Below are 27,367 nucleotides of genomic sequence, written 5' to 3' on the forward strand. Positions count from 1 at the left end.
AAAATAACAAAATAATGCCATATGCAGCGATATGGATAGACTTAGAGATTGTCATACTGAGTGAAGTCAAACAAAGACAAATATCATAAGTGAAGTGAACTTGCTCAGTCGTGTCTGACTCTTTGCAACCCCATGGACAGTAGCCTACCAGGCTCCTCAGTCCATGGAAATTTTCCAGGCAAGAGTACTGGAATGGGTTGCCATTTCCTCCTCCAGGGGATCTTCCCGACCCAGGGATTGAACCCGGGTCTCCCACGTTACAGGCAGACGCTTTACCGTCTGAGCCACCAGGGAAGCCCATATACACACTACTATATATAAAATAGATAACTAATAAGAACCTACTGTATAGCACAGGGGACTCTACTTAATAGTCTGTGATGGCCTATGTGGGAAAAGAATCTAAAACAGAGTGGATAAATGTATGCACAACCGATTCACTTTGTTGTTCACCTGAAATTATTAATAACACAACATTGTAAATCAACTCTACTCCAATAAATGTTTTCTAAAAAGAAAATTCACAATTCAAAAAGTCACAAAATTCAAGTCAGATTAAAAGGTCTACATGAAGAAAAGTTGAGAGAAGAGAGCAGACCCAGGAGTTGAGCACATTGCTTAGCCCTGATGGGCCCCCAACTGCCTGTGAGACTTTCTCATCCACGGCCATGGCTCATGGCACCCCTGGAGTCCTGACAGGGATGGCCCTGCACCTGCTTTTCTCCTCTCCTCTGCCCAGCAAAGCTCAGAGCCAGAGCCTCCCCAGGAGGAAGGAGTGGTCCGAGCCCTCACAGCCCCTTCTTGTGGCACAAGAAACCTGAGCAGAGCAGGAGGGGACCCCGCATGTTCTGAGCCCCTTGGAGGAGCAACCACTCTGAGTGGGCATTGTCCAGCCATGCTTCGCTATTCTCACTGGGGCCTCCCGAGTCGGGAGATACTAAAGGGATTCCTGATTCTTGAGGGTCAAGAGTAAAGACTACATAGTGGGGCAGAGGGTACAGGCCTGCGACCTTCCATCAGGGGCTGTGCTCGAGTACTGGGCCATCCCACGCTGGCACTGAGGACCGGCTCCATCAGTGGGGAATGTGGGAGGTGTCAGCCTGGGACCTCAGAGGCCAGGGAAGGCTGTCTTTGGTGTAATGAGCAAATGTCACTGCAGCCAGTGTTGCTGTTTGTTGTTTTAGTCACGTAGTCGTGTCCGACTCTTTTCTCGACCCCATGGACTGTAGCCTGCCAGGTTCCTCTGTCCACGGGATTCTCCAGGCAAGAATACTGGAGTGGGTTGCCATGCCCTCCTCCAGGGGATGTTCCTGATCCAGGGGTCGAATCCGCGTCTCCTGCATTGGCAGGCGGATTCTTTACCACTGAGCCACCAGGGAAGCCACACTACAGGCAATAACTTCGTGTATTTACAGAAGCAAAAACATCAACCCTCACGGCAAGCCTTTGGCTTGCAGAAGAAACCTTTGGCATGGGCTTGGGGCCCTGCTCACCCCCACCCTAGGGAGGACACACTGGCCCTCCAGCAGCCTCACCCTGAGGAGGAGGGTCAGAAGGTCCTCACAGTGAGCCCACTGCTCAAAAATGCTGTCCAGGGTCTCGATGTACCAGGAGCCGCTCTTGGGATCCCTCCAGGAGACAAAGCCTGTGCAAGGAGAAAGGCTGAGCTTCGCTGGGGAGCCACCCTCCCCATGCAGGTGGGCCCACCCCCAGACCTTGACTGATGTCTATATGGACATCAGAGCCTGCATCTCTGGGCTCTGCGTGCTCTTATTTCATCCTCACCACCACCCTGTGACTTTGGTTAGGGTTCTTGTTTTCCCAACAAGGCAATCCAGTCTTAGAGAAGTCAACTGAGTCTTCCAAGGGATAAGAAAGAAGGAAACAAACATTTGTCAAACCTGCTGTGTGTCAGGCACTGGGCTCAGCAGTGGGCCAGCCACCTTGTTAAAATCACCATGACGATCCCCAAGGTACAATTAATATTCCCATTTTAAAGATGAGAAGACTGAGGCAGGGCCAGGACTAGGGTGAGGAGACTGAGGCACACCGAAACAAGGGGGCGTGCCTCCTTCCGTTGTGCATTCTAGGCGCCTTGACTGCCTCGCCCTGAGCTGAGGCTCAGAGAGGTGAAGTAACTTACTCAGGGTCACGCAGGCAACAAAGCAGCAGAACCAAGACTCACAGGTCTTTCCTTCACAGCACTTCTGGGGCAGATGAGGGGACTTGCCAGCTAGAAGGACAAGGTCTCCGGACCCACTCACCTGGGAAGGTGGAGTAGGACACCAAGATGTCGCTGGGTGTGGGCAAACTAGACATGGCATCCGGCTGGTCAATGGAACGTGGGCCTTCCTGGAATGGGGTAGCATCCGTCTCAGGGTCGCTACTGGGGGTCTTATCTTCAGGGGAAATGGAGGCCACCTCAAACCCGTGGTCTTTCTGCTCTGCAGGAAGCAGAAACAGACACAAGTTGTCAGTGAGATGCCCAGACCAGAGCTCCCACTTCTCCGTGCCACCAGCCCTGAGAGGCCTGATTTCCTCTGGAGCCAGGGGCTTAGTGCTGGGCCAACATGAGCAGGAAGCCTAAACAGGAGCTTTACTTTTACCAAAACAAAATTTTTACATGTTCATTCAATAAAGTAGGGGCTGGGGGGAGCAAGAATGCAGACATTTTAAAAACAGCAAAAGAAACCAGTTAGAAGGTATACACGCCAAAGAACTAGAAACAAGTGTTCAAACAAGAACTTATGCAGAAACGTTCATCATATTATTCACAGCAGACAAAAGGTAGAAACCACTCATGTGTCCAGGGACAGATGAATGGAGGTATAAATATCCAATAGAATATTACTCAAGCTTAAAAAGTGATGAAATACTGCAACATAATACAATGTGGATGGGCCTCCAGAGTAGGCTAAGTGAAAGAAGCCAAATATCAAAGGCCACATGATATCCTGTTTATATGAAGTATCCAGAAGAGGCAAATCCAGAGAGAAGAAAGCAGATTAGTTGCTGTTAGGAGGGGGAATGGAGTGACTGCTACCAGATATGGAGTTTCTTTGGGAGGAAGATGAAATGTTCTAGAATTAGATGGTGATGATGGTCCCACAACATCGTGACTGTACTGACAGCCACTAAATTGAACAATTTTAAACGGTTAAAATGGCAAATTTTATTTTATGTCATTAAAGATTAAGTCACAGGCTTCCCTGCTGGCTCAGTGGTAAAGAATCAGTTTGCCAATGCAGGAGACACAGGTTCAATCCCCTGTCTGGGAAGATCCCACATGCAACTGAGCCCGTGCACCACAACTATTGAGCCTGTGCTCTGGAGCCCAGAATAACTACTTCATAACTACTGAAGTCCAGATACCCTAGAGCCCAGCTCTGCAACAAGAGAGGCCACCTCAATCAGAAGCCCACGCACCACAACTAAAGAGCAGCCCCCCGCTCACTGCAACTGGAGAAAGCCTGTGTGCAGCTACGAAGACCCAGCACAGGCAAAAATAAAAAAATAAAAACTCAAGTCACATTAGGGAGTTCCCTGGAGGTCCAGTGGTTGAGTTACCACAATTTTACTGCAGGGGGCAAGGGTTCAATCCCTGATCGGAGAACTAAGATCCCACAAGCTACACCACCAAAACAAGAGAAAGAAGGCACCTAGAAAGAGCTTCAATAAAGACAGGCAGAGGGTGGAGCGGCCCAGAGGTTTCTGGAGCAGGCGGCTGTGACCCAGTCTCCCTTGTGAGAAGGGAGAACAGTCCTGCGGGGAGAAATGGCACCTGTCAGGCAGGTCCCAGGGCAGGAGGGTTTGTGTGGCTGCAGCCATGGTGGGTAACAGCAAGGCACGAGGGAGGTCACAGTTCACCCAGGGAACCTGGTGTCCCACCTGCAGGGGACAGAGATAGGACAGATGGCTCTGGAAACCCCACAGTAATAACCCCAGTGTTGACTGACCTCTCACCTGAAGCTCAGAAACTTGGCAATCTGTCTGTGATCTCACGGCTAATATGCAGGGGACCAGGACTCCACCCTACATTCTTCTGGCTCTCAGCTACCCTACTGCTTCCTATAGGGGCCCCCAAGCCCGCACGGGAGTCTTCTTAGATCTGTGAAAACCGGACTGCTATCCTGGGTCACTGCTTCCGATTGTCTTCTTGACCAAGATTCTGGAATCCACCCTGGGTTCCGGGAACGACTTGAAGTGGGACGGGGAAGGGCACCTGGGATGGGAGCGTGGGGCTGTGGCTGGCTCTGCCTGGGGTGGCAGGGTGCAGTGGGGGAGGCGGCTCTTCAGCGAGGGGGATGCCACAGGAAGGGCTGAAGGAGATGGGGCGGGCAGAGACAAGGGGCTCCGGGAGGGGAAGATGGGGGACAGAGGAAGAAGGGGGCCAGACAGGGGATACCGGCTGTGTCTCGCTTCACGCGTCATCCTCCTACAAATCTGAGGGGAAGACCTCACCTACGGGTTGTGCATTTAAGGCACTGCTTTCTTCTTAAGGAGCCTCACTGATTCAAAACTCCTGCGAGGAAGCCTGACTTCCCATGAGAATAAACACAGTGGGACAAGGAGCCATTCCCTCAGGACATAAAATCCACAACCACTGTCGTCCATGATTCTTCCTTTCTGGCCTCTCAGCATGACCTCCAAAGTTCTGGAGGGGTCACCCCCAGATCTCAGGCCCCTCCGCTCTGGCCAAGTTCATCACACAGCTTACTCACTGACATTTCACACCGGAGTTACTGACTCCAAGGTCTGTTCTTCCACCTTGGTGCCCACGCTCTCTCTTAATGAAGGGGCAGATGACATTTAGAAGATTTTTAAATTGTTTTAAATTGCAACAACAGTGATTCTTAAAATAGCAACACGAGTCACCAAACCCCAGGGCAGACCAGTTGAGAGACATATAAACAACAGGACTCTTCACCAGACACTGGCAGAGATCCGCAACCTTTGGGTATTTCTGTACTCAGCTGATGGTGGCGCCCTCACGTGGCAACAGCGTTAAACACATGATCCCACTGCGTTAAAACACACGGGGGCAAAGCAGGGACCCGAATCTCAAAGGTGGCACCTTAATTACTGCTTTCCAGCTCTGGAGTTCTCCTGTTCGCAGTTAATTGTTTGGTTTAGTTTTTATTGGTGGGAGTCTACATTACTTCAGATTTTGCTCACAGATATTTTTATATGGCTTTATTTCAAAGTCAAACAATTAAATGCACAAAAGATGCAAGCAGACTACGAGCTTTGTGTCAGGCAGGGACCCAGCTGTAGGGCAGGTGGGACTAGCCCTGCCCTCAGAGGGTTGACCAAGGGATGAGGCCATCTCAATACTAGGAGAAAGTGCTAAGACAAGAGAAGAATAGGGGCTACAGAAGAACAAGGGCCAGCGAACTCTGACTCTCTGCAAGGAAGGGGATATTCAGGGAAGACTTCCTGGAAGCAGTGACAATAAATTGTAACCAGAAGGATGGATGATTAAGAGTTGGCCAGGAGATAAGGCAGAGGGATGGCACATAGAAAGGCTGAGGAGTAAGCCAGAGCCTGACATCCTAGGAAGCTTGAGCAGTGCTGGGGTGGGCACAGCATGCCAGGCGGGGGAGGCAAAGAGGTCAGGGTCAGATCACCTGGAGATGACCTCATGTCCTATAATCCAGGGCGCACAATGTTCTTTTCTCTTCCCTCTTTTATTTTACAAGAAAACCAGGTAACGGTGAAGTAGGGCTCAGGTTTAAAATCAGGACATATAGCAAAGCTACAAACAATCTAAATAATCCTTAAAAATTACTGATTCCCTAATACCTAAGCCTTTGAGAATTCCAACAGTTAATCCAGCAGTGGCCTCCCTTTCTCTGTAACAGTGGGAGGGGGGCGGGTTGATGGAGGTCAGGAGAATGATGATAAGGAAAATGAAAGAGGTTTCCTCTCTCCTCTGCGTTGTTTGTTTTCGCCAAGTCTGAGGTTGAAGTGGCCACAGTTGAATGATCCCCTGATGCTACAGCATCATGAGATACAAACCTCTAAAAGTTAGACAGAGTTCAGGCTACTCCAACTAGATGGAGGTGCCACTTTCGGACAGCAGTGACCATGTTTGGGACCCCCTGGATGCCTGGATCGACCTCTACTTTCCCACTAGCCTGATCGGCAGCGACGCTGAGGACCGGCTTACCTCCACCACAGGCCTGGATGAAGAAGAGCTTGGGCTTCCCTCCCAAGCTGGGGCAGCCAGTTCCATTGAAGGTGTTCACAATTCTCTCGACGGACACAGGACATCCATCTGTACCATAAACAGCCCCTGGGAACTGGAGGTGGCTGGCCTAGAAGACAAAGAACTCTGGTGACAACCCAAGAAGTTATGGTAGGATCCAATGGCCTCTTTGTGCAGAGCCTTTGTGGGGACCAAGAACTTAGAAGGTTCCACCAGGGGCACAAGGCTGAGTGAAACACAGCAGGTTGGTCCTGGGCAGCCTCAATTCCAAAGGTCTCAAACTCACATGCCTATAACACCAGATAGCCTAACTCAAGAACACTGGCCAGCTTCCTCTAGATTGGTTGTTCTCAAAGTGTGGTCCCTAGACCAGCAGCATCAGCATCACCTGGAAACTTAAAAGACATGCAAATTCCCACCCAGACTTCCCAAATCAGAAACCTTGGTAGTGCGGACCAGAAATCTGGCCCTTCAGGTGCCTCTGTTACAGCTACATTGAGAACAACTACTCTAGAGCAATTCCTGTCAAACTTTGTGTTTACAGGGGTCTTGTTAACGTACAGGCTCTGAATGAGAACCTACATTCTCCCGAGCTGCCAGGTGATGCCCATGCTGCAGTCCAGGGGCCACACTGTGAATGAAAGGACCAAAGGGGTGGCCCCAGACCAGCCACAGGCCAGAATTTTGCTCTTTGAGGATCCGGGCCTGATGGGTCAGACCTTTGCGGTTTTTCAGGACAAGCTGAAAATCGTGACTTCCGTGCTACAGTTGCCAGCTTTGAAAACACTGTACAATCCATTGGGGTTGTTACCTCTGCTTGTCCAACCCCTCAACTCAAAAGATGAGGAAACTGAGGCCCAGAAAGGGGGAGAGGCTTGGCCACAATGACCCAGCACATTAGTGGTCAAGGCCAGAGTGGGTCCCAGTGTCCCGACTCACAGCCAGCAGCAAAGGGCCCGGAACAACGTCCAGCAGGACCAAGACAGGAGCTGGGAGCTCTTGTAAGCTGTGCCCGGCTCTGAACAAAATCCAGCTTACCTCTTCCTGCCTCTCCCAGACGGTTTCTCCCAGGGTCACAGCCCTCCCACCCAGGAGGAGCACCCAACTCCTCAGAGGGCCAAATGGCTTCTGAGAAAACAACAGAAGGTGGACAGGGCCCCGTGGCTCTTCCCACAAAGGCCAGGGTGTCTTGGACACAGGAAGAGTCAAGGCTACTGCAGGGCCTCTCGGGGCAGCCTTCCTGGGCGCCTGCTAGAGAAGGTGAGGCCACCTACCTGACAGCCATGAGAGAGGATGACCACCACACAGCAGTCCAAAGAGCCGTGGTCCCGCCGTGCCAGCTGCATCAAAGCCTGGACCATTTGCTACAAGAGAGGGCCGTGGGTGAGCCCGACCACTGACGGATCAGGTCCATATCCTGATTCGTCCGTGGCAGCAGACAAATGGATAAGGAAGCTGTGGTACATATACACAATGGAATATTACTCAGCCATTAAAAAAAATACATTTGAATCAGTTCTTCTGAGATGGATGAAACTGGAGCCCATTATACAGAGTGAAGTAAGCCAGAAAGAAAAACAACAATACAGTATACTAATGCATATATATGGAATTTGAAAGATGGCAACGATAACCCTATATGCGAGACAGAATAAGAGACACAGATGCATAGAACAATTTTATGGACTCTGAGGGAGAAGGTGAGGGTGGGACGTTCTGGGAGAATAACATTGAAACATGTATATTATCATATGTGAAACAGAACACCATTCCATGTTCGATGAATGAGACAAGGGCTCAGGGCCGGGGCAATGGGATGACCCAGAGGGATGGGATGAGGAGGGAGGTGGGTGGGGGGTCCAGGAAGGGGAACACATGTAAACCCATGGCTGATTCATGTCAGTGTATGGCAAAAACTATTACAATATTGTAAAGTAATTAGCCCCCAACTAAAATAAATAAATTTATTAAAAAAAAAAAAAAGAGAGAGAGAGAGGGCCGTGGGTGAGCCCTGACGGATCAGGTCCACTGACGGATCAGGTCCATATCCTGGGCCAGTCCCCTGCTCCCAGGGCCAGTAGTGAAGTAAGGACAGTCACAGTGATCACAAGAGAAGACTTGGGAAGAGATGCTGGGCTAGGCACTCTTGAGTTACTCCTACAATGTCCCAGGTGGCTCAGACGGTAAAGAATCTCCCTGCAATACAGGAGACCTGGATTCGATCCCTGGGTCAGGAAGACCCTGGAGGAGGAAATGGCAACCCACTCCAGTATTCTTGCCTGGAGAATTCCATGAGCAGAAGAGCCTGATGGGCTACAGTCCATGGGGTTGCAAAGAGTCAGACATGACTGAGTGACTAACACTTACCTAACGCAACCCTAGGAGGTAAGCACAGTTCTCGCTTTATAGACAGAGAAGCTCAGGCTCAGGAGTCACACATGTAGTGGGAGAGTCAGTCCTCAACCCAGGTCTGAGTCTGGAGCTCTCGCTGGTAACCACGAGCCACACTGCCTCTTGTGGTCCTACAGACTGAAGGGCTCGTCTTGGGGAGTCGCTGGCTTTCAGGGGCCCTCCTTAGGACACTACCCCATGAGCCCCCATTTCTCTCCGTGCACAGGGCCGTACCTTGGCAGTCAGGTCACATTTCACCTCCACCGCAAACTGCAGTAGGCGGAAGCGTCGCTGCATCCTCTCACAGTCGATGTTGGAGCCTGTGCGGGTCCTGAGCCCCGACTCACGGCAGAAGTTTACGTTGTTGATGATCAGGCAGTGGCCGCAGGGGTCTGCGTTCAGGACATAGGCCTGCCCAAGCAGAGGGACCAGCATAAACCGGGGTCTCGCTGCACTCCTCGGGAGAGAAGGTGACCCCCTGGGTCTCACCCATGGGGAGGACGGTCTGGAGAGATGGGACAGAGCCCGCAACCTGCCTCCCTCCGAAGCGGGTGTCTGGCATCCACACCACACACACGTAGCTGTGTGACGGATGATCAGCTAAACCTGGGACAGAAGATTAGTTCCCTTCAGAGTACTCAGGATGGAACCGCTAGCTGAAAAATCCAGCTCTCCTAGACAATGACCCCCAAAAGACCAACAGGTCGCCAGGCCTGGAGAGTACTGACAATCACGTGATCAGCTCTGCCGGCAGACTCCTGCCCAAGTCACTCTTGGAGAGTCTGAGGCCACTTCCTCTTGAGGTTCAATGTTTCTCTAGTAATTCTCTCTCACAACAGCCTGGGTTTTTTTGCTGTTGTTGTTTATGGCACTCGACAATATGTACGTTTATATATTTCTTTATGTGACTAGTCTCTGCTAGGCCGATGGCTCCACGAGTGCTAGAAACTTGAGTGGTTGGTTCCCAGGTGTCCTAGTGCGAAGTCCAGGCTGACACAAGGGAGTCACACCATAAATACTGTGACTGAGACAGGGAGGGATTTGGTCCAGGGTAGGTGCCACAGCCGATTCTCATACTGACCCCTCCTTAGATCTAACCCGACTTCACAGGTGAGGAAAGAGTAGGGTTAGACAATCTGCTTCAGGAAGAGCTGTATCAGGGTCAGGGTGCTGTAGGGGCCCCAGGACTGGGACCCTCTCCAGCTGGGCTGAGCTCCTGGGGCTCCTGACACAGCTGCAGGAAGGACCTGGGAAGTGGAGAGCAGAAGAGCCGAAAGCCAACACAACTGGCCCCAAATGACATGAAGACTCACCAAATCGGCATTTCCCTTGGCTCTGTCCTGAGCACCTGGAGAGAGAAAGAGGGAAAACGTGAATGTCAGGATCCAACAGGGAAGGGACAAGGGACCCTGTGAGGACACCTCCCACAGAAACGCAGAAGAGCAGGAACTCAGGAACTTCCGGGGACTGCTGGTGAAGTCAAGCGGCACAGCCACATTGGGGAACTATTTAGAAGTTTCCAGGGGTTTCCCTGGTGGTACAGTGGATAAGAATCCACCTGCCAATGCAGGGGACACAGGTTTGATCCCTGGGATGCACCACAATGACTGAAGACCGTGCAACTAGAGCCCATGCTCCGCAACAAGAAAAGCCACTGCAATGAGAAGCCCGTGCACCACAACGAAGAGTAGCCCCTGCTCGCCTCAATTAGAGGAAGCCCGTGCGCAGCAATGAAGACCCAGCACAGCCAAAAATAAATGAATAATTATTTTTAAAGATATTTTTTTTTAAAAAAAAAGAAGTTTCCAATAAGGTTGAACACACACCTACTCTCTGACCAGCAACTCTACTCCCAGGTACACAGCCAAGAGAAATGAGCACAGTGGGCACCAAACGACTTGGCCATGAATGATCATCAAAGCCTTATTCATACTCCCCGAATGAGAAACAACCCAAACATCCATCAGCAAGTGGATGGGTAAGTCAACTGTGACACAACCATACAAAGGGACACGACAGAGCTTAAAAAGGAAGGGGGTACACGCACCACCGTGGATAACTGCAAACACACCATTCCGAGCTTTAGAAAAGTCAGCAGAGGGCATACGGTGTGATTCCATTTATGTGAGATTAACCTACTCCAGTATTCTTGCCTGGAGAATCCCATGGAGAGAGGAGCCTGGTAGGCTACAGTCCACGGGGTCGCCGAGAGTCGGACACGACTGAGTGACTTCACTTTCACTTTCTAGAACAGAGAGGCATAGGGAAGCTCCAGGTCTGTTCCCTCTCTGTGGAATCCATGGAGCCCAGCACACGGTAAAGTGAAAGTGAAAATGAAAGTCACTCAGTCGTGTCCGACTCTTTGCAATCCCATGGTCTGTACAGTCCATGGAATTACAGCACACACCAAATAGCTGAAGGTCCTCACCAAATAGCTGAAGAATGAATAAATGAGTAAAGGTGTGATTTTTCTTTCAGTTTCAAAAGAGTTTTCATTTCAATTAGCAAGAAGTCAACTGACCAGCCTACAAGGTTATGGGACTTTTTCTTTTTTAAATAAATAGACATTGACCATTACCCAGTCATGCCAGAGACTATACTCGTGATCCAACCATGGTGCCGTTCATCACTCAGAGCGGGCCTGGACCTCGTTAGGAGCTATTCTTTTGCCTGTTTAAAAGTCATGCCATAAATGCATTTACATTCCATCTTTTAAATTAGAAACGGTTTTACCTAGCCTGAAGACTTCCATTAGACCAGAGACTTAATTCTTAAACAACTGCTCATTTCCAAAATTCCACTGCACTCCTCAAAATACCATTATCTACTACTGAAAATATCATTTTCAGTATTATAAAATGCCAATACTACTGTATACTACAAATGTCAATACTACAAATACCAATACTACTGAATATACCATTATCTACTACATATCCAGATGTGAGAATTGGACCATAAAGCAGGCTGAGCACCGACGAATTGATGCCTTCAAACTGTGGTGCTGGAGAAGACTCTTGAGAGTCTCTTGGCCTGCAAGGAGATTAAACCAGTCAATCCTAAAGGAAATCAACTCTGAATATTCATTGGAAGGACTGATGCTGAAGCTGAAGCTCCAATACTCTGGCCACCTGATGTGAAGAGCCAACTCATTGGAAAATACCCTGATGCTGGGAAAGATTGAGGGCAAAAGGAGAGGAGGCAGAAGAGGATGAAATTATTAGATACTGACTCAATGGACATGAACCTGAGCAAACTTGGGGAGATAGTGAAGGACAGGGGAGCCTGGTGTGCTGTAGTCCATGGGGTCACAAAGAGTAGGACATGACTTAGCAACTGAACAACAGCAGCAACTACTGCTGAAGAATGTGTTTATTTCCTGAACTGGCAGTAATGATCCACAAAGTGAGAGAGTAACATCATCAAAACGGCAGAATAAGAGTTTTCTACCACCTTCATTCTCCCAAAGAACACTGATTTTTGACAATCACCCACAAACAAGAATGCCTTTGTGGAAGTCCAAGAGTCTAGCAGAGAAGTTGCAGTATACCATTGGTGCAAAATTCCAACTACATAGGACACACTGAAGAATAAAGACTAGAGGAGATTGCTCCTTCTTCAAATTCAAAGACAGCAACACAAGACTTGGAGGAATATGAAAAATTAAGGAAACAAGATACCACCAAAAACACACAATGGAAATCTATGATTTGCCCAATAAAGAATTCAAAATTATTGTTTTAAGGAAGCTAAGCGAGCTATAAGAAAACATAGAAAGACAATATATATACCCAGAAGTGGAACTGCTGGATTATACAGTATTACTATATTTTTTTTCAAGTATCAGGGCTTCCCAGGTGGCTCAGATGGTAAAGAATCCACCTGCAATGCAGGAGACCTGGGTTCAGTCCCTGGGTTGGGAAGATCCCTGAAGAAGGGAATAGCTACCCACTCTGGTATTCTGGCCTGGAAAATTCCACGGATTGTATGGTCCATGGGGTCACAAAGAGTTGGACACGACTGAGTAACTTTCACTTTCACTTTCATACCTGAAAGCTGCTGAGCAAGTATATCTTAAATGTTCTCACCACATATACAAAAAAAAAGTGTTAATTATGTGAGTTGATGGATGTGCTAACTAGCCTTAGTGTGGTCATTGTTCCATAATACATCCAAGTATCGAATCATCACCTTAAACTTACACAATGTGCTATACATCAATTATATCTCAATAAAGATGGAAAATTTTTATCTAAAAAAAAAAAAATCTACAAAGCAAAATAGTTGCTCTCGAGAGGTCCATAGGCCATAGCGACATGTAGAGGGAGTAAATTGACAAAGGTACCAAAAGAAAGAGGGAGGGAGGGAGTTCCCTAGTGGTCCAGTGGTTGACATAAGTTCATTCCAGGAAGATCCCACATGCCTCGGGGCAACTAAGCCCATGTGCCAAAACTACTGAACCTCGAACCCTAGGGCCCATGCTCCGCAACAAGAGAAGTCACTGCAATAAGAAGAGGAGGCCTTGCTCGCTGCAACTAGAGAAAGCTCAAATGCAGCAAGGCCCAGCACAGCCAAATAAATAATTTTAAAAAAAGAAAGAAAAGAGGTAAGGAAGGTTCCAGGCAGCAGTCACTGCACTAACAAAGGCGGGGAGGGGTTCTAGACCCACACGGAGGATAAAGTAGTCAGGTATAACATGCATGAAACCCATTTCTCCCAAAATGACAGTTTCCAAGGGAACAAGAAGCACATATGGGCAAGTGTGTGTGCAAAAGAATCAGTCATAGCCTGAGCATCAGTGAGCACATGCCCATGGCTCTAGCAGAGAGAGAAGGGGGGAAACACACACCCTCTGCTGCCTAAGGGAAGGAAGGGTAGATGTCTTAGTGCTGAGCCTAGGCAACTCAAATCACACAAGGAGGACTTCCCTGGTCGTCCTATGGCTGAGACTCCAAGCTCCCAATGCAAGGGGCCCAGGTTCAATCCCTGGTTGGGGAACTTGATCCCACATGATGCAACTAAAGATCCCACATGCCACACTCAGTAAAGTTAACCATTACTACTACTATTATTATTAGCATCCATATCATGCAATGGCCAACTGGGAAACCATGAAATAGAAAGTGCTAGGTCTCCACATGCTGCCATGGAAACAAAGCCCTAAGAAAAAACCACATGCGCATCAACAAGAGAATGGTTAAATAAACTGTGGATGATTCAGAATAAGAACTATCTCGCAATGAAACAGAATTAACTTCTGATACACACAACAGCATGAGTGAATTTCACAAATATAATGATGGCAAGAGAAGCCAAACTCAAAGAGTATATAGGATTTCATTTACACTGAAGTTCAAGGACAAGCAAAAGGGATCTACAGCAAGAGATCAAAACAGTGATTCCTTTGGAAGGGGGAAGAGTGGGAATAGACTGGAAAGAAGTACAAGAGAGTCCTAAAGGACACCAGAATGCTCTATATTGTAATAATCTGGAGTGTGGTTGTCTGTGTGTTGCTGTTTAGTCGCTAAGTCATGTCCAGCTTTTTGCAGTCTCATGGACTGCAACCCACCAGGCTTCTCTGTCCATGGGAACTCCCAGGCAAGAACACTGGAGTGGGTTGCCATTTCCTTCTCTAGAGGATATTCCCCACCCAGGGATCAAATCCACATCTCCTGCAGTGGCAGGTGGATTTTTTTCCCGCTGAGCCACCAGGGAAGCCCAGTTGGTAAAAATCATCCAGCTGCAGTCTTTGGATTTATGTATTTTACTGGATGTAGCTTTGTGACCATAGGCAATTATTTCACCTCCCTGAGTCTTGGGTTCCTCATCGACAAGAATGGGTCTAATGATGCCCTGCCTTACAGGGTTGTTGTGAGGAGAGGAGATAAGGGTATGTATAGTGCCCACTTGGGACAGACTCTAATAGATACCTCCTTCCTGCCCCCAAGCCTGGGCTAGTCCATTTGACTCACCTGGACCCAAAGGCAAATCACAAACAATAGATCGATCTGGAAACACCGATTAAAACCCATGACATCCAAACCAGACTTCAACACATGCTTTTCAGAGGAGGGGCTCTCCTGAACCCCTACCGGAATATTCCACCCATCCCCTATGAATACTCAGAAACACAACACCAAAATTAATTTTGAAGCTCACACTACCCAGCTGTACCACTGGTCACTTGTCAATGACCACTTAGTACATCCATCCACCATCCCCTCTTGGTACTCACAGACATCAGTGAATCCTCCAGAACCAGTGTCCACTGGCCTGGGGACCTCTGGTCTGAGAACCTCAGGCCTGAGCTTGGCTGGCCAGAGCTCCTCTGGCCCCAGCACCACTGGAGCGAGTTTTCCTTGGCTCAGCTTTGACGAGTCCTGCTTCTTCACTCTCAGCTCCTCTGGTTTGAGGCCCTCTGGTCCGAGCACCACCGGCTTGAGATCCAGGGGTCTGATGGCCTCCACATCCTGTTTTGCTGCTTGTCTTCTGGTCTTCAATAATGAAGCCAGAGTGTCCTGGCCTGTGTCCTCCAAGCAGGAGATGAACAAAGGAAGGGCCTGACTCCCTCGAGTCTCTAGATCTATGATCAGCTGCCTGGCCTGATCGCGCCGAGATCCTGAGCCTGCCCTCTGTTTGGAAAGAAAGACATGTCACTATTATCCACACACTTTTCTGTGACTCTCACCCTAACCCCCCAATTCCCATCTACCGAAGTCTAAACAATCAGGCATGTGGGCAAAAATTGAGCCTGAGGTTACTCTGAGCATAGGCCACCTGCCAGTCTTCATTTATCTATTCAATATCTATGTCGGGGAGGTCTACCGTGTGCCCAGAATGGCCAAGTGCTGAAAATGCAAGAGAGAATAGTCTGTCTTCATGGAGTGACTTCTAGTGGAGGATGCAAACAGGAGCTTCCCTGGCTGTCCAGTGGTTTGGAGTCTACCTGCCAATGTAGGGGACACAGGTTTGATCCCTGGTCCAGGAACTAAGATCCCACATGCCACGGGGCAACTGAACCTGTATGCCACAGTCACTGAAGCCCACATTCCCTAGAGACTGTGCTCCACCACAAGAGAAGCCACTGCAATGAGAAGCCCGTGTACTGCAACTGGAGAGTAGCCCCCACTTGCCACAACTAGAAAAAGTCCATGCATAGCAACAAGAAGCCTGTGAACTGCAGTGAGAGTTCTCAGCCCACAAGACCCAGTGCAGCCAAAAACAAAAATTGATAAATAATGGCGGGGGGGGGGCAAGACAATGACACAGCAAAGACAGAAATGCCAGAAGGAAAATCACATGGGCCTGGAAGGGTACAGGTGCACTCAACCAGACTTGAGAAATCAGGGAAGCCTCCAGGAGGGGCTAGCTTGCCTGAGCCCCCAGAACACTAAGAAAGGAACAGTGAATTCAGAGAAATGGGAGATTAAATTGGGTGGGAGAGAGATCTTTGCACAGTCATGCCAAGAAAGCTGTGAGAGCTATGTAAGAACTTTAAGAAAGAAGTGACAGTGTCCGATCTGCCTTTTAAAAAACTCATCCTGGGGGCAAAGTGGACAATGGCAGGAAGTGGCCACAGCCAAGTTAGGTGGTGGCAAAGACTTGCAGCTGGAATGGAGAAAAGTGAGAGGACAGACAAAAGAAATAAGGAGGGGAAATCCACAAGACTTGGGCATTGATTGGGTGGACTGTGAAGTTGCAGGAGTGGTCAAGGTTGACAAGTGTTGGGATGGTGAGACCAGAGAAGGATACAGGCAGCAGGAGGAAGATGCTGGTTATCTGCTGGTTCTCCTTTGAGGCCCAACTCTGGACAAGTTCCACTGGGATAAGATACCACCCTGTTCGCAAATATCCTACAGCAGTGTAATACAAGAGAAGTTTTCTTGACAATGGAAATCTTTATCTGAGCCGTCCAAAATGGTAGCCATCAGCCACATGTAGCTACTGAGCACTTGGGTTATGTGACTAAGGAACTGCCTTTTCTGGGTTCAATTTTAATTACTTCATATTTACATTTAAATAGCCACATGTGACTAATGGACACTACACTGAATAGCACGTGCTTCAGTCAAGTCCAGCTCTTTGCAACCCTATGGACTGTAGCCTGCCATGAGATTTTTCAGATTTTTCAGGTATGAGATTTTTCAACCCACTGGAGTGGGTTGCCATTTCCTTCTCCAGGGGGTCTTCTTGACCCAGGGATTGAACCTGTGTCCCTTATGTCTCCTGCACTGGCAGGTCATTTCTTTACCACTAGCACCACCTGGGAAGCTCCTTGAATAGCACACATTTGTACTATCACTGAGATGATTAATTTCCATTAGCAAAAGTTAGCTACATTCCTACTTCTCTACAAGTAAGTCATGGGGTTTTGATGTCTCTCATTGTTTACAAACACTCACAGACACACACTCACACAACGCATCATTTCATTTAGTCCTCCTCAACAACCTTGTAAAGAGATTAAATTACAATTATCTCCACTTTAAGGATGAAGGAAACTGAGTCTAAGAAAGTTGCTGCAACTCGCTAATATGTAATATGTCACAGAGCCAGGATGACAGCCGAGATCCACGTGGTTCTGCCATACTAGGAGTGGTAAAACGGTGGCCCATTGTTCATAACACATTCTTTAAAAATTCTGAATTTGTTGCTAACATTTATTTTTAATTTTATATTGTAGTATATTTGATAATAATGTCTTAGTTTCAGGTATACAACAAAGTGATTCAGTTATACAAGTATCTATTATTTTTCATATACCAGACCACCTTACTTGCCTCCTGAGAAACCTGTATGCAACAGTTAGAACCAGACATAGAACAACGGAACTGGTTCAAAATTGGGAAAGGAGTACATCAAGGTTTATATGGTCACCCTGCTTATTTAAATTCTATTAGAGTACATCATGTGAAATCCCAGGCTGGATGAAGCACAAGCTGGAATCAAGAATGCCAGGAGAAATTTCAACAACCTCAAATATGTAGATGATACCACTCTAATGGCAGAAAGCAAAGAGGATTAAAGAGCCTTCTGATGAAGGTGAAAGAGGAGAGTGAAAAAGTTGGCTTAAAACTCAACATTCAAAAAAAGATCATTGCAACCGGTCCCATCACTTCATAGCAAATAGATGGGGAAAAAATAGAAACAGTGGCAGATTTTATTTTCTTGGACTCCAAAATCACTATGGACAGTGACTGCAGCCATGAAATTAAAAGATGCGTGCTCCTTGAGGAAAAAAAACTATGACAAACCTAGACAGCATTTTAAAAAGCAGAGGTCTATATAGTCAAAGCTATGGTTTTTCCAGTAGTCATGTACGGATATGAAAGTTGGACCACAAAGAAGGCTGAGTGCTGAAGAACTGATGCTTTCAAACTGTGTTGGACTGCAAGGAGATCAAGCCGGTCAATCCTAAAGGAAATCAACTCTGAATATTGATTGGAAGGACTGATGCTGAAGCTGAAACTCCAATACTGTGACCACCTGATGCAAAGAGCCAGCTCATTGGAAAAGATCCTGATGCTGGGAACGATTGAAGGCAGGAGGAGAAGGGAGTGACAGAAGATGAGATGGTTGGATGGCATCACTGACTCAATGGACATGAGTTTGAGCAAACTCCAGGAGATAGTGAAGGACAGGGAAGCCTGGGGTGTTGTAGTCCATGGGGTCACAAAGAGTCAGACACAACTTAGCAACTGAACAACAATTGTTTTTCAAATCGGTTTTCCCTTTGGGTTATCACAGGTTATTGAGCAGAGTTCCTTGTGCTATTTTTGCTAACGTGAAAAATCAGGAAACAGGAATTCCCTGGTGGTCCAGTGGTTAAGATTCCTCACTTTCACTGAAAGGGCCTGGGTTCAACCCTTGGTCAGGGAACTAAGATCCTGCAAGCCTCAGGGCGTGGCCAAAAAATCCAAAATAATTTCCCACTTGAAATGGCAACCCACACCAGTATTCTTGCCTGGAGAATCCCATGGACAGAGGAGCTGAGCTACAGTCCATGGGGTTGCAAAGGGACAGACATGACTGAGCGACTAACACTTTTACTTTTCTTGATATAAAAGATCTGGCAACACTGGGCCAGCATTCTTGTATGATCATACTCAGCTGGAGTTGGAGGGCAGGGCAGAGGCTGCCCATTCTAGTGCCCACCTATTGTGCCTCCAAGGACATTCAAGTTTATCACTCCTGTGAATGTTCCTGGTAGCAAGCATATGGCCTCAAATTATTTCCACTCCTTAGTACACAGCAGATGCTTGTAAGACTTCTCTTAATATCATACATTGGCGACTTCCTATAGATATTTGTCCTATTAAAGACTTCCTCAGTGGTCAGGCCAAGTTCCTGGATGATGCAGAAACTGGCCTGCAAGCAGCCTACAGGGCACTACACAAGGGCCTCTAGGAAGCCATACATTCCCACTGTATCTCCTGGTAAGAAATATATTCTGTTCCCTCCTGACCTCACAGGCATGTGATGAGGGTCAAATAAGACAAAGATATGACAGTGCTTTTAAAGAGAACCTCAGGGACTTTCCTGGTGGTCCAGTGGTTAGGGATCCACCTGCCAATGCTGGGGACATGGGTTTGATTCCTGGTCCGGGAGGATCCCACATGCCGCAGGGCAACTGGACCCACGCTCTGCAACCACAGAGCCAGCGGTCTAGAGCCCTTGAGCTACAACAAGAGAAGCCACTGAAATGAGAAGCCTACCCACTGCAACTAGAGGGTAGGCCCATTTGCTGTAACTAGAGAGAGCCTGTGCATAGTAACAACGACCCAGGGCAGCCAAAAATGCTTTTAAAGAGAACCTCAAATGTTTGATTTTATTATTCTCTTCACTATCTGCAGTAGGCCCCTCATCTCCAAACCCCTTAAAAGACATATAACATACAAGGGGCTGGTCAAGGAGGACAGGGCAAAGACAGGTACCATCTGACGTGCCCTCATCCTGTACCTGAAGCTTTTCTGTTTCACAACCCTTATCTCTTTTAGCCCTCATGGCAGTATGATGTTTTTCCCATTTCACAGCATGGGAAACTGAGGCTCAAAGAGGATACAGTGCCAGGCAGTCAGATCTCCCAAGTGGGTGCTCTGAACCTCCACCCTGGTGCATGCTCAGACGCTCAGTCATGCCTAACTCTTTGGGGACCCCATGGACTGTAGCCCACCAGGCTCCTCTGTCCATGTGATTTCCCAGGCAAGAATACTGGAGTGGGTTGCCATTTCCTTCTCTAGGGGCTCTTTCCCACCCAGGGATCAAATCCACGTCTCCTGCATTGCAGGTGGATTCTTTACCACTGAGCCTCCTGAGAAGCCAGAACCTCCACCCTAGAGGAGGAAAACAGGTATGCCTCCAGACAGGCATCCAGCACTGCAGCAGCTCACGGGTGTACTCTGCTCGTGCAAGGCATGTAATCGCTTTAGCAAACCCTCAAAAAGGTGTTTGGGGGTTGTTTGGTTCCTCTGGGAAATTTAGCAGGCTGACGCCCTGGGGGAAAACGGGGTTCCCTCACGATGGTTCCCCAAAGGGAAGGGGTACTGTGTGGCACAGACGGGGGGACCCAAGGGGGGAGGGCGAGGGCGGGAGCTGGGCCATTAAGTCACGGTGTGGCTTCAGCAACCCCCTCCGAGTGGCCTCGCTGTCCCCAACTGTGACCTGAAGTCTGCGCTGTGCAGAAAGCTGGGGACCGTACCTGAATGTCCTCGATCATGTCGGGAGTGAAAACCTCGCGGTTCAGCAGAGCGTCCCAAAGCGAAGCAACCTGCAGCTCACCGACCAGCTCCACCCGGCACCACCGCAGGAGCCGCCGGTCAGCCTCGTCCATGGCGGACAGACAGCAGGGACCCCCGTCGCCTCTGTCCGCTTCCGGGCTTCTGCCGCCGCGCCCCGCCCTCTCCCCAGGACCTGCCCCCGCGTTGCGCCCCGCCCCATTCGCCCACGCCCCCGGGGTCCAACTGTCCCCAAGACCCACCTCCGCGTCACTGCACGGCTCCCAGGCCCCGCCACCCCGCCACATCCCGGCTATTCAGCTTCGTCCCCGGCGCCCCACCACACCTCTAGAGTCCGAACCTCCCCAGGACACACCCCTGCGCCGTTGTCAGGGGCTCCCAGCCAGAATTCTCTAGCACTTTGCTTTCTGGTGGCGCAGTGATAAATAAACGGCCTGCCAATGCAGGAGACCCGGGTTCCATCCCTGGACTGGGCAGATCCCCTGGAGAAGGAAATGGCAACACACTCCAGCATTCTTGCCTGAAAAATTCCATGGACAGAGGAGTCCGGTGGGCTACAGCCCATGGGGTCGCAAAGAGATAAAGAGGCACGCACCATTCATAGACGCTCGGGGCGGGGCGGAGGGTGGTCATATTTCTACTAAGAGAGAATGTCGTGCCTGAAGCCATGGTCTGTCCCGCCCAGTTCAACCCGCTCCAGGGCATCGTACCCCTCTAGCTCTGTCCTCTGTCCGCAGTGAAACTGAGTATCCTTTAGCATGCCGGGATCTCCTTGTTTACTGTGTTTACTGTTCCAAACTTGTCCGATCCAACCAAACCCACCGTACAGTCTTCCATTCCCCTCTTCCCTCCCACCTTAGCACCTCCCACAAGGTAAAAATCGAATAGAAATCTTGTCCTCTGTTTGTACGGCTCATTTCCTCATTTTAAAAATTACTCCTACGTCAGCTATAATTTTTAAAAATTTCTCATACGTCAACTTATGTTTCAATATTTAAAAAAACCTTCTCACAGACAACATAAAAATATGAAAAAAAATCGCTCCTGTTTGTTGAGCAATTGCTGAGTCCCAGCATTGTGCAAGCCATTTTATATTGTATTATCTAATTTCTTCCTGACTACAATCCTACAGGGAGATGAGATTCTTTTCCCCTATTTTTCAGACATGGACGCTGGGGCTCTAGGAAGTGAAGTCACCATTCAAGATCACAGAGGTACCAGTGGTAGAGGCAGGTAGGATTTAAACCCCAACCCAACTCAAAGTCCACTAGCAACTGGGAATCTACTTTAGAATACATTCTCTTGAGCAGCTAAACTTCAGCCCCATTCACTCATTTAGTCCACGAATATGTACTGAGATCCTATCTGTGCCAAGGTCTGCAGAAGCACCAAGAATATAGAGGTGAACAAAAGAGACTTTAAAAGTCCTGCTTTTAGGTGCTTATATTCCAGTAGGAGACAGGTGATAAACAGCATAAATAAATGAAAGATATAGTATGTTAGATAGTGATAAACTCAAAGGAAATAAAGCGTAAATAAACAAGGCAGGAGAATATAAAATCTTTCTTTATATCCCCAAGGAATCTATGTCATTGGCTCACGGAAAGCTTATCACATTTACTTGTGCCTCTCCCCCATCACCCTCCCCCCCAGCATCACCACACACATATCCTTTTCCGGTGGTAAGGACAGGATCTAGCACATTATCTAGAGTGGAAATCGCTTTTTTGGAAAATAGGATTAAGTGACCTGGATTCTAAGCCTTGGGCAAGTCTCTACCCCTCTCTGGGCCTCAGTCTCCTCCATCAGGATACGGAGGAGTTGAACTAGAAACTATCCCTAAGGTCCCTTCCAACTCTGACGCTCTCGGAGTCTAAGAATAGGGTTAAAGAGACGAGGGAACAGCGATAGTTCCCAGCCCTAGCAACTGCTGCTAGACAAGGGCCATCTCCTGGTAGAGGTGGAAACTCCTCCCTGAATCGGGGAGGTCTTTTGGCATCCCATCATGCATCGCGACTTTGCCTCTCTAGGAGGCACGTTTTGGCCTCCTTGGTCACCACCTTCCCTTTGGATCCCGCCTGAGAGCGCTCCTCGTTCCTATGGCAACCGTGCCAGGTCCACGCGGAGACGGCGGGTGGCAAGGGTCAAAACAGATTCACAGAGTAGAAGACCTCGACTTGTTCTGTCCTCGCCTTTGGTGCGCCGGGCCTTTAAGTATCACGTGACTACCCTCCAGCTCGTCCCTTCTCTTTCCCCTCCCCAGGCCCTGGCGAGCGCTGGTGTGATCCGGAGGCTCCCGGCCCGGCGGACTAACTGGAGCACGGCCGCTGCAGCCGGTTAGGCCGGTGCCCTTTCCCGGTAACTCCTTCCCGGCGTGACGCGCGGAGCCGCGGACGCGGCGGGGCCGGGCTGGCTCAGGGATCTCCAGTCAGTTCGTCCTCGTTCCGGGTCCCCGCTGAGCCCGGGGAGAACCCGGAGCTGATAGGGCCCGACCCAGGGCTCTCGGGGGCGGCGAGGGATGCGGCTGTCTCCTGGAGGGTTGCGACGTTCGGCGGGAGCTCGAGGCGGGGCTCAGACCTAAGCATGTCTCTGGGAGCGTCTGCCTGGTCCAGGGGATACTGACCCAGGGCGATACCTACCTGTTGGGCAGGTTGTTTCCTGTCCTGAGGCTGGCACGGTCGGGCTGTCAGCAAAGAACACAGCGCCCCGGCACTTGGGCTCTCTAAGTGGAGGCGACTGACACAGTTGAATAAGGCACTGGTTGCACTGCATGGTAGAAAAAATAATGGTAATAAATACCGCTTATTGGCTGCTGACCCCATGCTCAGTAAATCCTTTACCGTTTAACTCCCATGTCGATCCTTTCAAGGTGGTGTTATTTTCATCCACTTTATGAAGAAGGACACTGAAGTTTAGCAAGTTTTAAGTAATTTGTCCAAGGTCATAAAGCGATGGAGGACAGATCCCAATGTTAGTCTGATTCCAGAGTCCATGTGCTTAACCAATAGCTACATCGCCTTCTCAGTTTTTAGTTTTTTTATGTGTATTTTGTACGACAGAATAGGTTATAGGTTGCCTTAACAAAGAAGAAAATTCTTTTTGTTTTAGGCTTTTATTCGGCATGCTTTCAGTCCTAAACAGTGGCCATCAGGTTAGTCTTTGGTGAAGACTTTGAGGTAGCATTTAGACTCCCACTTGTCAGAATCCACTGTTACACCTTTGCCTCCCTTAAGTAAGATGTCACATTAGATGCTTGATCCTTAAGATGTTAGTGATTTGTGAGAAACCAAGATAAATAGGGGGCTTCCCTGGTGGCCCAGATGTTGAAGAATCTTCCTGCAACGCGGGAGACCTGGGCTCCATCCCTTGGTTGGAAAGATCCCCTGGAGAATTCCATGAACTGTATAGTCCATGGGGTCGCAGAGTTGGACAGGACTGAGCAATTTATCACACACAAGATAAATATGACCTTTGAAAAATCATTGTCTGATATCACAAAGATCATGATCCTGGAGTGTAAATATGTCAATGCAATGCAGCACTACCTTGTTAACTTGCCAGGATTACTTCCAAAATCCAGTGAATTCAGTCACTACCCTCAGTGGAGATGGAGCTTTGACATTTGAAGACCATACCTGGTCTACAATCTTTGCCATTAATGCCCCTCTGATGGCAAACTAAAACTCTTCTCACCACTTTTTCTCATCTGAGGTCTCCACTTATAATTACAGTATTGCTAGTGATTAAAGGCAGCTTCCTGTTTTCTTTTTGAATGGGCATGGTGACAAAGAATAGAATTGGGGCATGTGAAGTTGTAACTCCAGTTTTATTTTAGAGTATTTCACTTTCATCCTTGTACTTATTTAACTCCCAAGAACATCACAACTGTCTCATTTTGTAGTTTTGCATATAGTAAATTTTACGATTTCATGAATTTATTTAGCAAGTGCTCGGTAAGGGATTCTCTAACCACATATTTTAGGTTTAAACTATTATTGTCAGGCAACTTCCCCGTTGGTCCAGTGGTTAAGGCTCTACGCTTCCTTTGCATGGGGTGCAGCTTCCATCCCTGGTTAGGTAGCTAAGATCCTACATACTGTGTAATGTGGCCAAAGAAATTTTTTAAATAAATTAAGATTAAACTGTTACTGTCATAATACGTGAAATAGTTTGTTAGAGATGTAGTTGCCTAGATTTCCCTATGTATATTTTCTCGCGTTTGCTTATTATTTCTTCATCTCATTTGTTTTCAGTCATTTCTAAAGCTTTTCTAATCCAGGGATTTTGGAGAGTTGCTATCTTATTGCTCATCTCTTCATCTGTAATAGTTCTTATTTGTGATAGTCAAAAACAGTAGCAAGGGTGTTCATTTAAGAAGATGGGGTTAAACAGCTTGGTACTTTTCCTGCAAAATATCTTTTGTTTTGTTTTTCATCTATACATCTTATACCTTTACATAAAAAGTCAGACTGTCCAGATTTCTACCACTGAAACTTACTGCCTGTTCAATCATTTCAGCTCTGGAAAGGAAGAGAAATGGAAGTGAAAAAGTTGAGCATTTCCTGGCAATTCTTGATAGTTCTGGTTCTGATCCTGCAAATTCTGTCTGCGTTGGATTTTGACCCATACAGAGTCCTAGGGGTCAGCCGAACAGCCAGTCAGGCTGATATTAAAAAGGCTTATAAGAAGCTCGCCCGGGAATGGTAGGTGAAACAAAGAAATAGAAGTTTAAAATAAGCTAAGCAGTTTTAGCAGGAGAATGAAGCCTAAATTATGGTTAGCTTTTATTTGTCTCTGTTTCTGTGTTCGTTAAATATATAATACATGTTTGTCTAACATATTTTATATGGGAGAACGTATATTCATGCTATTCTATAATTTTTTAGAATCCAAAGCCTAGTTACTATGAAACCCCTTTTAGGAATTCTTTGGCTTAAAGAATTGCCTTGATACTATTTGCTTATTTAATGTTACAGTAAGTAGGAGGGAACTTTAATTAATAAATACATTTTTAATATATATTATATAAATTATATGTATATCTATAATATATATAATCAACAATAAATAAGCTGCCCTTCCCATGATACGTTATCCATAAAGTAACTCTTTATGAGTATCATTGCTAAAGGGAACACTACCCAGTCCTATTCTCTAGATTATTAATTTCTAAGCTTTAAAAAAAAATTTTATAGTAAGAGCTTTTTGCTCTCAATTTAAAGAGAATATTCAGGAACTGAGTACATTACTTTAAAAACTCATCATATAGAAAAGTCTTAATTTTTACCTGTAGATGTTGTATATGCTAGGGAATATGCCAGTGTTTGTGATTTAGCAGGAGAGCAATGAATTTAAAGCTTATTTTGGACAAACATTATCAGTGTCTTCCATCAGTGCCTTGGACATGACAGAGTAGAAATGATGGATTATATAGCTGGAGGGGAGCCACAGGGGAAGGAAGGGACAGTGAGGACATAAGTGACAAAAGCTGGGTGAACCAACCAAGTAAGGAAAGAAAGTTAGGGATGGGAGCCATCATCACGCGCCAACTGCATGACAGGCCCCAGGTTCTATACTGTTTTAGCTCATTTAAGCCTTATAATTACCCCCATGAGGGCAGATATTGCTGTCCCTGTTTTTTGGGTGAGCAACTAGGCTCAGAGTTGGGAAGTCTGTATTACCTCTGGGTTCCATAGGTTGACCTTCTGCACCAGCAGGTTTATTGCTGTTTTGTTTTTTAATCACTTGCCCTTCTGGGCAGAAGTAAGAGTGAGTGGGTTAGTCTGGATGGGTAGGAAGTTAACACAGCAGCAAAGCTGCTGCGTGCGGATGACAACGCAGGCTGTGCCTGACTTTGCCTGATACCATTATTCTTCAGTGAGAAATGCATCTGAGTATCCAGTTGGTGGTGATAAAGGTGAAACGTAGTTTAAAATATACTTTTGAATGTTTTGAATACCTAACCATTTTAGACCATATTCATATCATGAGATACCCAGAATTGCATACTAAAAATGAAGTCTCTGATTGTGCATGGCCTCTTTCCAGGGACTCGACAGCAAAGTCACTTTCTTTACTACATCATTTCAGTCTTCTTTAAAACAGAATACGTAAATCTGTGATTAATTCATAAGGTTGCAACATTCTTTTGGACAGGGTATAGCCTTTGACAACATTTTAAAAGCAAAAATGATAGCTTGGTTTTATGGATACTATTAAAATGTATAGCTTTGACTTTTTTGTCTTCCAGAGCTGAAAAATTTGTTACAATATTAATTAAATAAATCATTAACGCTTCACTTCCTTAATTAGATTCTCTTTAGGAGTATTTATGTCACCATACATATAAATAAACGATCATCTAGTGAAAGTCTAAAATTTTACTTTACCCTTGTATTTTCACTGTACTATTATTTTCTGCTTTTTAGGCTCTGGTAATATTTTATCATTGAAACTGTTTGTTTCATTTCATAGTGGTTTCATATCCAGTTGGCCCTCAAACAACATAGGTTTGAACTGTGCAGTTCAACTGAGCCCCACGTTGTTCAAGGGTCACTTGTACACTGAAAAATAGCAGTTTCCTTTTTTGACTTTTCAGAATGAGCTACTTCATGGGGAATGGTTAATTACTGAATTCAATTTGTAGCTTTCCTCTGCTGTTTTATCACTTAATAGTGATATTTCTTACCCTGCTCAGGGCTTCCCTGGTGACTCAGTGGTAAAGAATCTTCCTGCAGTACAGGAGATGCAGGTTCTATCCCTGGGTCGGGAAGATCCCTTGGAGAAGGGAATGGCTACCCACTCCAGTTTTTTTTTTTTTTTAAGAATCAAACTTTTATATTTCAAGGACATCCCAAATTGAGTTACTGGTAGGGTTACAGAAACTTCCATTCTAGCCACCACAGCGAGAATCAAGAATATTAAAATTGAAGCAATCATCTCTTTGGATACATAAAAACTATATATTAAAGCGTGTCACAAAGTGCAAAAAGGGAGGCATTCAGCAGAGCAAAAACAAGCAGCAGACTGATTG

General features: G+C 47.2%; 2 protein-coding genes across 28 annotated transcripts in view; one reads left to right on the forward strand and one right to left on the reverse strand.

Annotated features, from left to right (window-relative positions):
* The window catches only part of CASP9 (caspase 9), a 45,733-nt gene extending 25,250 nt beyond the window's left edge, over positions 1-20,483 (reverse strand). For 2 of the 8 annotated variants that reach the window (XM_081488083.1, XM_081488084.1), the window contains exons 1-8: positions 20,298-20,483; positions 14,835-15,231; positions 9,913-9,947; positions 8,834-9,010; positions 7,483-7,572; positions 6,170-6,317; positions 2,265-2,444; positions 1,536-1,645 (exon numbers count right to left, since the gene is read on the reverse strand). In XM_081488083.1, the coding sequence (XP_081344209.1) occupies positions 1,536-1,645; positions 2,265-2,444; positions 6,170-6,317; positions 7,483-7,572; positions 8,834-9,010; positions 9,913-9,947; positions 14,835-15,231; positions 20,298-20,429 (1,269 nt within the window). In that variant the 5' untranslated portion in view covers positions 20,430-20,483. Of the gene's footprint in view, positions 1-1,535; positions 1,646-2,264; positions 2,445-6,169; positions 6,318-7,482; positions 7,573-8,833; positions 9,011-9,912; positions 9,948-14,814; positions 15,232-20,297 lie in introns of all 8 variants that reach the window. The other 6 variants (XM_081488087.1, XM_081488086.1, XM_081488088.1 and 3 more) reach the window with 6 other exon arrangements.
* Positions 20,235-27,367, forward strand: part of DNAJC16 (DnaJ heat shock protein family (Hsp40) member C16) — a 51,539-nt gene continuing 44,406 nt past the window's right edge. For 8 of the 20 annotated variants that reach the window (XR_014053140.1, XR_014053142.1, XM_081488072.1 and 5 more), the window contains exons 1-2: positions 22,458-22,692; positions 24,853-25,037. Coding sequence is in view for 16 of the 20 variants with exons in the window: in XM_081488072.1 (XP_081344198.1) it covers positions 24,871-25,037 (167 nt within the window). In the remaining 4 variants the exon portion in view is untranslated. Of the gene's footprint in view, positions 20,415-20,538; positions 20,922-21,497; positions 21,568-22,457; positions 23,123-23,442; positions 23,486-24,852; positions 25,038-27,367 lie in introns of those variants that run through there. The other 12 variants (XR_014053141.1, XM_081488074.1, XM_081488081.1 and 9 more) reach the window with 10 other exon arrangements.

This window comes from Giraffa tippelskirchi, chromosome 5 (assembly GCF_054371585.1).
Source record: "Giraffa tippelskirchi isolate mGirTip1 chromosome 5, T2T-mGirTip1v1.2.pri, whole genome shotgun sequence".
NCBI lineage: Eukaryota > Metazoa > Chordata > Mammalia > Artiodactyla > Giraffidae > Giraffa > Giraffa tippelskirchi.